Source organism: Myotis davidii, unplaced genomic scaffold (genome assembly GCF_000327345.1).
Source record: "Myotis davidii unplaced genomic scaffold, ASM32734v1 scaffold72, whole genome shotgun sequence".
In the NCBI taxonomy this organism is placed as follows: domain Eukaryota; kingdom Metazoa; phylum Chordata; class Mammalia; order Chiroptera; family Vespertilionidae; genus Myotis; species Myotis davidii.
In genome coordinates, this window is record NW_006284618.1 from 4,788,049 (window position 1) to 4,800,114 (window position 12,066).

General features: G+C 57.2%; 1 protein-coding gene across 1 annotated transcript in view; it reads right to left on the bottom strand.

Annotated features, from left to right (window-relative positions):
- PTPRE (protein tyrosine phosphatase, receptor type E) overlaps positions 1–12,066 on the bottom strand; it is an 84,917-nt gene that overhangs the window by 36,575 nt on the left and 36,276 nt on the right. Inside the window, exon 2 of the mRNA XM_015572570.1 lies at positions 537–655. Within this exon, the coding sequence (XP_015428056.1) occupies positions 537–655 (119 nt within the window). The remainder of the gene's footprint in view (positions 1–536; positions 656–12,066) is intronic.

The following is a 12,066-nucleotide window of genomic DNA, read 5'->3' on the forward strand; positions in this document are numbered from 1 at the left end:
GAGCCCCCCCCACCCCTCCACCCCCCCCCCCCCAGCGCCTCCTCCCTACTTAACTCATTTCCATGTCACTCCTAGACATCCTATCATTTGTAAATACTTTAACATGAGTCTCTAAAAGGTAAGGGTTCTTATTTTTAAAAACAATCCTAACCGGTATACCCATATCTCATCTAAAAATATTAACAAGTCTTTCTTCATCCCACTGTTGTGTCCGTGTTTAAGGACCGGAGCGTTGGCTCTGGCTGGGGTTGGTCTGAATGGGCTCCCACAGGGGGTCCCTGCCTCCCTCTATTTGCTGCCTCCTGAGCCCTGGGCTGGGCTCCAGGCAATGAATGAACCACCGGCTGTCCCAGGCAGCCTGCCTTTCTAGGCGTCCAGGCCCAAAGCACCTCACCCCTCACCCCTCACCCCTCACACCAGCTAGCCCGCCTCCCGCCTCCCCTCTCAGCCAGGCTGGCCCCTGGAGGGCCCTGTGAGCTCCTGGCTGGGGGGCGGCTGGGGGGCGGGGCAGCCGGGAAGGGGCGGAGGGCACTTACCTGAGGTGGTGGAGGTCCAGTTGCTGTCGGCTGGGGTGCTCTCGTTGACTGTGAAAGCCTTGGCGAGCCGCAGGCTAAAACCCGCCAGCAGCAGTGGACAGAAGGGCTCCATGGCAAACCTGGAAGAGGCAGGAACCGGCTCAGGGGACGCCCCTCCCCCAGGTGGACACGGGTGGGCTGGGACGGGTGGCAGTGGGAGCTTCGGCAGCACTGATGCCTCAGTCTGAGCTGGGGGGAGGGGACCCTGAACCACAGGAGCGCAGTCTGTTCTGCACGTGGCAGGAATTTCTCCCTCGGAGGAGTCAGGTTGGCAACCCCGGGAACTCGCCCGGGCCCTCAGGGTCCTGCTGTCCGGATTAATTTCCTTTTGTGCCTGTGTGTCTGTGTGTCTGTGTGTCTGTGTGTCTGCTCAGGGGGAGAGGGAGGCGACGAGGACGTGGAGGGGCCCAGGAAGAAGACACTCCCCAAACACCACAAGATCCAGGGCTCTGAGAGGCCGCTTCCCAGACCCCAAAGAGGCCTGTCCCCGTTCCTTCTCGTGTCCTCGTGACGCCGTCTGCTGACAGCTAGGCACACGGCGCTGTGCCCGCCGTGACATGGTCCAGTAGTTCTGGTTCACACAGGTCGGCCCAGGGAAGACCGGCCCCTGAGGCAGAACCGGCTCAGAAAGGAGTGGGGGAGACAGCCCGTGTCTCAGCTGGGGGCCAGGCCACCTGCATGGGGTCCTCTCTGCTGTCCCCCGGCCACACCACAGCCTGCACCCCGGCTCTTAGTCTGAGAGCAGGCCTTGCTGTCTCCCTCCAGAGCTGTGCACACAGGCCCCCGGGCCCCCACCGTCCCCCCACTCCAGAGCAGTGCAAACAGGCCCCCGGGCCCCCACCGTCCCCCCACTCCAGAGCCCGATTCATCATGTGAAAGCCCAGCCCAGTCCTCTCACTGCATTAAAAAAATCTGCTATTGACTATGGCTAAAATATATATAATCTGCTATTGAATATGGCTAATATATATATCTTATTGATTTCAGAGAGGAAGGGAGAGGGAACGATAGAAACATCAATGATGAGAGAGAATCATGGATCAACAGCCTCCTGCACGCCCTCTACTGGGAATTGAGCGTGCAACCCAGGCATGTGCCCTGACCAGGAATCAAACTGTGACCTCCTGGTTCATAGGTCGACACTCAACCACTGAGCCATGCCAACAATACTTTTAATATGTTTGAGTAAATTACAGAGGAATTGAGTAGGCACGGAGTATTCATTGGCTTAACACAACTCATAGAGGCAGAATTCCTAGTCACGTGCATTCATTTGAAAAGACCCCTCCCCTAATGTTGACCAATCGAATTGGAGGCCAACACTCTTGACCCAAAGGTCATCCTCTTATCAGGCATCTAACACCGAGTGATTTTCCGGGGACGGCCAGCAGAGGGCACTACACCTTGCAGACTTCAAGCCTGCCCACCATCCAAGTCCCTTTCCTGGAGCAATTATGTTGCCAGACCAACCAACTTGTCAGGCCCCGGACACTCGCCCTCAAAGGGCGCTCACCAGCCACCTGATAAGCACAGATACGCATCCGACAAAAATAGCGCGTGGGGTAGCAGTGAACTCCATGCTGAATGCTCACCATTTTATTGAATCAGTTTACTGAACCCTCACAACCCCTCCGTGCCGCTGGGGCATAAAATACATCGGCTCTCCGGAACCGAGAAGACCAAAACAGTTTATTTGCAGCAAAGCGGACGCTCCTTTTGCTCCCAGCAAAAGCCAGGCAGCTGCCGTTCTGATTAGAATTGCCTTTTTATTCCATTTGGCGAATTTTAAAATAAATTTATTCTTATTGATTTCAGAGAGGAAGGGAGAGGGAGAGAGATAGAAACCTCAATGATGAGAGAGAATCATTGATCGGCTGCCTCCTGCACGCCCCACACTGGGGGAGGGAGCCCGTAACCCAGGCCTGTGCCCTGACCGGGACTCAAACCCTGACCTCCTGGTTCATAGGTTGATGCTCAACCACTGAGCCACACCAGCCGGGCCCATCCGATGCCTTTTTAATACTCTTTGGTGGGCAGCTACCCTGGGGCTGGTCATGGCCTGGCTCCAGGTGTCCTGGGGACCCAGGGACTTCCCATTTCTGGCGTGGACGCCCACCTGGGCGGGCTCACTGCAGGCACCCCGTCAGCTGGACAGTGATGGCCCGAGTACCACAGAGAAGCTCGCAACCCAACAAGCGCCCGGTCTTCCCACTCTGTCCCCAGCGGCGAGCAGCCGAGGTTGGACCCGAGGACGCGGCATCAGGCTGCTCTCCCTCCCGCTCAGATGTGTAGGTGACACACGGCACCAGGTGGCTTTGAGACAACGCAAACTGAGGCCCACACAGCGCCCCGGCCAGGCCAGTGAGGGGCCCAGGGACAAGGACGGACAGGACCGGTCTTATTTCTGCTTCCGCGGACTTTGCCATCAGGAGCCAGAGAGCCCTGTAGGTCACTAACCACAGGACGGTCTCATAGGGCAGAGAGGGGGACGCACATCCCAGGGGGCCACTGTGACCCGAGGGGACATGGACCAGGAAGGGCGCTCCGGGAGGGGCAGAGGCAGGAGGGAGAAAAGCCCAGGTGAGGTGGCCGGGCCTGGCGTGTGGCAGGAGGGCGTGAGGGCTGGCAGGACGACAGGCTGACACAGGGTCTCCAGGTCTCCCAGGGTGGGGGCTCCTGCTTGGGAATGAAGGGACCAGAAGCTAACGGCGGGAACCCTGCCTTCCTGGCCCCCCGAGCTCAGCGGGGGCCACGCGGGGAGCCAGGAGCCCGGAGCCCAGCACGCTGCCCTCTCGCTGGGCTCGGGGGTGGTGCAGCTGCGTGTGGGCAGAGGCAGGGCCAGGCAGACATGGTGCTCCTGCTCCCAGGCCTCTCCCGGGGCTGCCGGCCACAGTGACCTTCGGAGGTGGCGGAGAGGAAGGGCGGTGGCCACTGCAGGGGGGCAGGTGTGGAGGAAGTTCCTCTGTGGCTGCTCCTGTGTCTAGAGAGGCCACCTGCCGTGCCAACACCCACATCCCCACCTGCCCGCAGGTGAGCGCTGCGCCTGGCTTCCCTGCGTAGCTAAGAACGTCCACTGCTCCTTTCTGGAAGCGTCTGAGGACAATGTATGTGACGGGCTGGCTGTGAGCCTACAGTGTCCCTGGGAATTCAAGGCTTCCGCTGCCAAGTCCCTGCTCACTGTCCTGGCCTCGAAGCCACCTGTGACGTGTGTCACCTACACATCTGAGCGGGAGGGAGAGCAGCCCGATGCCGGGTCCTGGGGACCGACCTCCCGGCGCTGAGGGCTGCCCTTTGCGTGGCCACCACTGCCCGTCCACTGTCTCCTCCGGGCACGCACTTGGGTTGCTGCTGCTTTTTCATTATGAGCAAAGCTTCTGTGAACTTGGGTCATGTGGACAAATGTTCCTCATTTTCCAGGGACGAATGTCTACCAATGGACGTGCTTGGGTTTGAGGAGGAGGCAGGTGTGTGCTTTTTGTTGGTTTATTTACTTTTTTAAATCCTCACTCGAGGATATTTTTTCCAGTGATTTTTAGAGACACATTGATGGGTTGCCTCCCGCACGCCCCCTACAGGGCTGGAAGCCTGCAACCGAGGTCCATGCCCTTGACTGGAATCGAACCCGGGACCCTGCAGTCCGCAGGCTGACGCTCTGTCCACTGAGCCAAACCGGCTAGGACGCTTATGATTTGTAAAAGGCTTTAAATTAGTTTGAAATAGTTACAAAAGGGGAGAGGCCAAGTACAGGCTGGAGACGAGGCTTCTCTTGGGACACCTGGTGCAGCCTGCGTGGCTGCGTGGCCGTGGATCGGCCCCTCGGCTGGAACCTGGGCTTGCCGAGTGCCAGGTGGCCCCACGCTGCCCCTTGCTGGCCGGGCCGCCCCTCCTGCCTCCTTTACCACACGGCCTGGCCCGTGGCTGCCCCTCCCCGGGTGGACAGGCCTCCGCCACCAGCACCCGCACGCACAACTCAACAAACGAATCTGAAACTGGGTGGGGCTGGTTGTGCTCCGGACTCTGAGAGAGAAGTTTCAGTGATTCCCAGGGAAACAATTCCTTGTCAGCCCACCGCTATCCACGGTTGGGGAGGCTTTTAATGTGGTTCCCTCTCCCTGAATATGCTTCGGATGCACCACTTTTAATCTTCTTTTATTAAAAATAAATCCACCTTCCCGCCCGGGCCTCTGGGGTAAACAGCTAATTAGGGCAGAAGCCGGGCCAGCCCAGCCGGGAAGGGCGGGGGGTGTCACTGTCCCTCAAGAAGGAATGAGCTGCCCGCACCACCCCCCCCGGAAAACATTAACTGGGCCAAACAATGAGCATGAATTATTTATAACCAACCTCTGGTTATTGGGAAGAAATTTACCTCCAAACTGCAACGGAGAAAAGAACTGTCCTGCTTCAGGCCCTCCCTCCCCAGACACCCTAGCCATGGTGGGTACACACCCCACTCCTGCCGGGAGGGGTCGCGGGGGCTGGGTCCCTTCTGAAGACCTGGCCCACTTGGTGCCTGAAGCAGGGTCACGTGTGGATTTAATCTAAGTAAGTCCATTGTAGCTTCATTCATTCATTCACGGGCACTTCCTGCAAAACGTGAACAAAATAACAGGCCCCTGCCCCTAAGGACCTTCCTTCACCCACTTCCTCTGACCACGGGGGACTCTGCTTATAGGACTGCTCTTCTCAACAGGCTCCACTCTGTAATGTTGACTTCTGTCTAAGTCCTTCCTCCCACCAGCCCCCCGTGGCACTCAGAAAGAGGGTCCCCCCATTTCTAAATGACCCCAACAGGTTTCCTAGGAGAGATCCTACCCATTATTTGGCCACAAAAAGTCAGCTCTACGGGCAACTCCATGATTCCTCTACGCACAGTTTTGTGGGGAGAACATCTCTTTGCCCCGTTTGACCCGCTAATCCAGTGGTCGGCAAACTGCAGCTCTCGAGCCACATGAGGCTCTTTGGCCCCTTGAGTGTGGCTCTTCCATGAAATACCGACTTCTACGCATGGGCCATGAAGTTTCAATAGCACTGTATGTGCGCGCCCGCACGTGGTATTTTGTGGAAGAGCCACACTCAAGGGGCCAAAGAGCCGCATGTGGCTCGCGAGCCGTAGTTTGCCGACCACTGCGCTAACCAATCAGCTTCCACCTGGTGCCACTAAACCCCTGCAGTGGCAGTTCCGGGGCCGCGGTGCTCCTGGCTGATGCCATCGGTAAACGACAATCCGCACCACCCGATTACAGGAAGTGATGGCAGCGACGCACCGGAGAGTCCCCTTTGGGAATATTCACAGACAGACACCCTTTAATGGGAGACGCAGGCCTCGTTAATCAGATGGTTTGGTCTCACACTGGGAAACACCCGGCACTCATGAATGTTTAAAACACTGATTTGATACGGCCAGGAGCCGGTAACAGAGATGTGTTTTGTTCGTTCATTCAGCAAATATTTACGGAGTGACTCCTGGACACAGAGCACGAAGGGAGGGCTCGCTTAGTCAAGCGTGGACAGGGACGCAGCTGCCTTGAAGGGATGTCTGCTCTGACAGGGAGACCAGCCCTCCCTGGAGAGAACGTCTGTGGGTCACAGTGGGGGTGGGGAGCGGCTGGCGTCAAACCACTTGAAAGTTTATTCCATTCCTTGCTTTCAACACAGGTCCTGGGTGCTGGGGATTCCACAGGCAGGAAGTGATGCCTCTTCGTGTCCAGCACGTAGTAGGTGGACATGATGACCCCTGAGTTGAGCAGAAACCCAGATCGCCAGCCTGGCTGTGGGGAGACAGCTGGCCGGGCCTCCTTCCTGAGTGTCCAGGTCTCTGCGTTCCTCCCTGGGGGGAGCTTTTCAGCAAAGCAAGGAGGGAGGGCAGCGTTTGGGCGCCTGGGCTCCCGAGTGATGGTGACCTCAGAGCTGTCCCCAGGGTACTTACTGTCCTAGAATAGCCCTGGTGACTCCCTGGGAGACTCAGGAGGCAGCCAGCCGGTGCACAAGAGACACACGTGTTCACACCTGGGCCCCTCCACCTTCCGGGCAAGTGTCTTGCCTCTCAGACTCTTTCCTCCCCTGTGATCTGCGGGCTGTGCCTGCAGGGACACAGGTGGCTTCTATGGCCCAGGCTCTGCTCTGAGCTGGTGGGAGGAGCCCCGACAGCCACATTCCTGATGCTCAGGGCAAGGCCTGTTTCTGGCACGTTGGATGCATCTAGACTTGCTGAGCTCCTCCTTGGGCTGGGAACCAACTGCGGTCCCCCTGGGGGTACAGGTGTCCCCCGGATGCTCAGAACCCAACAGGGCAGACAGACACATGACAACGTGCTGTTAGAAAGAGGAAGCCCCGAGTGACAGGAATATCCAAGAAGGGGGTTTCGCGTGATGAAAGTATTGTAATTGCACGGTTTGTTTTATGGGCTCAACTTGCACCCGAATTTGGAAGGCGACGCAGGGCGGGGCGGACTTTTGTCTCACGCATGCGCTGTCGCGGGAAACCCGAGAGCAATGCCAGAGAAGACCAGCAGGTGGCGCAGTCGGAAAGCCATAGGATCCTCCACTCACACCTGCTGGGACAGGCTCCCAGGCCCTAAACCTGAGGGTTCCTAACTCCCTCCTCCTCCAGAGGCGGCCCTCCCACCAGCATCTTCCCAGGGTCCCTGCAGAAACGCGGCTGCTGGCGCCTGCACCCCTCCCTCCCCCGCCAAGTACCGACCCCACCCGCCAGGACCACTACTAACCATTTCCTTCTCCCTTCGGTGGGTGGAAGCACGAGCTAGGAGCTAGCGTGGAAAGGTGCACCAGTCCTCCTGACAGGCACCCTCACGCCCGCGTCCCAGCCTGGAGTTGTATTTTCTAACCTGTGGGCCCATGATCTCCACCCACGTCAAGAAATTCTGCACCCGATGGACTTTGCTGAAGCGAGAGAGAAGCTGGAAAGCAAACAGCATCTCCCATTTAGCATCGGGCGCGGTGCCCAGGGCAGCCTTCTTCCACACGCGTGGAAATGAACGTGCTGGGGACTGTAACTCCGAGTGTGCACGCGCAACAAGGTGCCAGGGCAGCGGGCGCAGCGGGGGCAGCTAATGGCAGACGTCCCGGCCACGCCTGCTACCGCCTGCCTCCCGCGAAATGGCTCAGTTATCAGCTGTTTAATAAACCGACTGCTGACAAGCGCTACGCTTTGACATTTGCGTGTCGGGAGCCTAAGTTGGGGAGGAAGAAGGAGAAAGAAAAGGAGACTGCGGGGCAGGGAGGAGCGGCGGTCAGGAAGTGGGGGGAAGGGGCCGTGCACAGCCCTTCCCTCGTGTGGGGACAACACCCGCTGCCCAGGGAGGGAGCAGGTTTTTAAAAAATATATTTTTATTGACGTCAGAGAGGAAGGGAGAGGGAGAGAGAGAGAAACATCCCTGAGAGAGAATCATTGGTTGGCTGCCTCCTGCACGCCCCCTACTGGGGATTGAGCCAGCAGCCTGCCATGTGCCCTTGACCACAATCGAACCCAGGACCTCCTGATTCATAGGTTGACACTCAACCACTGGCCCGCCCACTTCACACATCACACCCGTGGCCCTCACCCCCCAGGAACCTCTGAGAGCTTTGAAGATCAGAGAGGTGATGTCACCTGCCCAAGGCCACACAGCAGGTAAAATGGCAGAGCCTGGACTCAGACCCGGGGATTATTCTGAAACGCGGTCAGACTTTTATCAGGACAAACGGGGCCAACATGGGACTCGGTCTAAACTGGAAAACATTTCATTTCATGGCAGAGGGACACAACGTTTGTAAATTCCAAAAATGTACTGAAAATATTTACTTTAGCCCTTCCTCCTCCGCAGAAGACCTCCACCGCCTGCGTGGGCACTAACGGTGTCAGCATCTGGTGGGCTTGGGAGTCCTCATTGTAATTCCGTTTTACCCGGGAAACACCCCGCGTCACAGAGCGAGGGCTTATCTGTTCGACGCGTGAGCGAAACGGCCAGGAGCTCTGCCAGAAAGAGCCTGCCTTCAGCTTTCTTTCCCCAACCGACCAAAGCCTCTACACACACCTGCTGCATCTCCTTAAATACCTGTCAGCACCGTCACAGAACCTGTGGCCTTCGAGAATTCCTAGTTCTAAGAAAAGAAAAGAGAAAGGAAGATAAGACACCTCAAAGGAAATGACTGTCGTGACCTGCTAGGAAGTCCGGTGAGAAGAACACAGGGACTAGGCCGTGCGCTTCTGAGATTTTCAATTCTGTTTAGAAATGTTCGGGGCAGGGAAGGGCTGCGAGGCCGGGAAGCGGCGCCCCCTCTGAAGTCCCTCTGGGCCGAGCGCCTCCTGTAGCTGAAACCCGAGGACAGGGAGGAGGAGGGAGGGCAGGAGAGCCCGTTCCTGGTGAAAGCGCGCTTTGTGGCCTGGGCTCAGCTCCCGGTGTCGGTGTCGGCTTTCTCCATCCCTTCATCCGCGGTGACTGCTGACCTCCCCGCTGGATGGCGGGGACGGCGAACGCGAAGGAAGGGCAGGTGTCTACCCACTCCGCGCAGGGAAGTTTCAAGTGCAACTCGACTACCCCGCGAGCTTCAAAGACGTGCAACCTCCTGTTTCTGCTTGGCTCAGACAGCGGGACACAGGGATTCTCCCAGGCAAAGGCAGGGAAGTCCCCGAGAGGCGCCGAGCCGCAGTCACGCACATAATCCTTGTGCTTTGGTCATTTCATTTCGTTTTTATGCTCTGACTTTCCCAGCGTTCTCCTAGGTCTGTGCCATCGTGACCTGGGAACCTGGGGACGCAGACTCCAGCTGAGGTCAGAACTCCGGAGAGAAGGTGGGTGGACGAGGTGTGGTTTTGGGAGACCCAACGGTGTAATCGCTGCCCCTAAGGCCTTCGGTGGAAAGGGACGGCCAGCCAGCTGTAACAGATGCTGTACGGGGCTGAGCGGTGCCGCCCCCAGTTCATGTCCACCCGAACCTCACGAGGTGACCTTCTGCCCACGGGTTGTCGCAGGGGTGGCTGTCAACACGAGGTCATCGTGGACCAGGCAGGACCCTAAATGCAATGCCTGGTGCCCTTATGAGAAGAGAGGCCACGTGTGACACTGACTTAGAATCCCCTAGCCGGTGTGGCTCAGTGGATAGAGTTGGCCCACGGACTGAAGGTCACGGGTTCCATTCCAGTCAAGGGCACGTACCTGGGTTGCAGGCTAGATCCCCGGCCCTGGTCGGGGCGTGTGCGGGAGGCAACCAATTGATGTGTCTCCCTCATATTGATTCTTCTCTCTCTCTAAAAATCAATGGAAAAATACCCTCAGGCGGGGATTAACAACAAAACCAAACCCCAGGAAGTCTCTATTTGATCTTCTTCCCGTTTCTGGCGAAGAGCACCTACAGCCCTTGGCGTTTCCTAAGTGATAAGAGCACTGAAAGCATCGTTTGCTTTACTGTCTGGCCTTTGGCCCCCGTTCTTGAAACGCTTGTAACGAGCCGGGTGATGGAGTGTGGGTCCCAATGAGGAGACTCCGGGTGGCTCCCGGGTGAGGGCGGGTCACCGTCACCGGAAAGACCGAGCCCTGATGAGGAGCGTGGGACTCTCAGCACCACCCGCTACGCCCTCGAGGAGGGAGGAGGCTGCAAATGGAGTCACTGATCCAACATGACTACGCAGCGAAACCTCCACAAACCCCCAATGTACAAGGTCCGGAGAGCTCCCAGATCACGTGAGCACTTCCATGAGCCGGAGGGTGGCCCCCCACCTCCTCCTGGCACATGCAGCTCCTCTCTGGGCCGCCCGTCTGAGTCCTTCATCGCAGCCTTTTATGAACAGAGGGTTTCTGCGAGTTCTGGGAGCCATGCGAGCAAATTAACGGAACCCGAGGAAGGGTTGTGGGAACCTCAGGTCGACAGCCCATCAGCCAAAGCACAGGTGACTGTGGGAGTGGCATCTGAAGTGGGCGGGGCCGTCTTGTGGGGCTGAGACCTGAGACCCTTGTGGGTCTGGTGCTCTCGCCAGTGGTCAGGGTCAGCGTGGAGTTAACTTGTGGGACACCCAGCCGGGGCCGCGGGGGGTTGCTCGGTGGGGAAAACGCCCAGACATACGGCGGCCCGCGTGTCGGAGGGGAAGCGCTCTGTGTAAGTAAAGGAGACCTAAGGAGGAAGACAGACTGATCTCTTCCCAAGACCCCGTGCAAGACGCTGATGCCCTGGCCTCCCACCGCCAGCCTCCCAGACGTGGGAGAATAAACGTCTGTGGTGTGAAGTCACCGAGGCCGTGCTCGTGGTTGGCAGCAGCCACAGGAAACTGACACAGATGCTGAGCTAAGAGAGCTGTGGCGAAATTTCTAGGAGGCCTCTCGTTCCCTGCCCGCCCGTCTTCCCCTTGTTGACTACGGGGTCCTTCCAGAAGCTTGTAGGACCGCCTCCTCCTCATGTCCCACACCCATCGGTCACCACATCCTGCCACAGTCTTCGCTCAGACAACCTTCGCTCGCTCTGTCTCTTCACCCGAAGTTCAAGGTCTGCTTTGCCTCATGTTGCTGTGCCCAGTACAGCTCCTGGGACACACCCAGGACTGACTACCGGCAGCCCCGTTGCTCCATCATGCTGGCCTGCCCAGCACCTCCCATCGCCCAGCCTCCCCTCATACACCCCTCCGCGGTCCCTGCTCAGGGTGCCCGGAGGCCCCCAGGAAGTCCTCACAGTCCGGTATTTTCTTACCACCTGCGCCAGCTCCGGAACATCATTCGCCCATTTCTCTAAGACAATCAAATACATGCATCGTATTTAAAAGGAAACTCTATCTGTAGTGTAAGGAGAGTTTGCCAGCATCACTAGCCACAAAGAGAGATGGCCCTGACAATCAACTCAGTGAAGATGGGGAAAGATGAGTTTTGAAATTCTTGCTAAACACTGGCCCTGTGCAAGGCTCCTGGGCTAAAGCCTGCCCGTTTCCTGTTAAAAAGCGACATGAGCAGGTGTTGAGACAGTAAAGACGTGCCAGGGCCAAGCCGAGGGCCTCGCCGCGGGTGAGGATGCCGGGACGAGGATGAAGAAGGGAGGACTTTCTCCCTGCATGATGCACGTTTCTTCACCGCTTCGCTCCGGTTCTGCCAAAACCTGAAGGACTTTTGTGCATCAGAGGACACCATCAAAAAAGCAAAAAGATGTATCGTTGGCGAATATTTTCTCCCACTCAGTGGGTTGTCTTTTCATTTTGTTGATGGTTTCCTTTGCTGTGCAAAAGCTTTTGTGTTTGGTGTAGTCCCATTGGTTTATTTTTCCCTTTTGTTTCCCTTGTCCAAGGAAAAACAGCAGAAAAAATATTGCTGTGAGAAACGCTGGAGATTGTACTGCCTATGTTTTCCTTCTAGGATTTTTATGGTTCTGTGATTTAAGTCCTTAATCCATTTTGAGTTTATTCTGGTGTATGGTGCAAGTAGGCGGTCTAGTTTCATTATTTTGCAAGTATCTGTCTAATGTTTCCAGTGCCATTTATTGAATAGACTGTCTTGACTCCACTGTAGGTTCTTGCC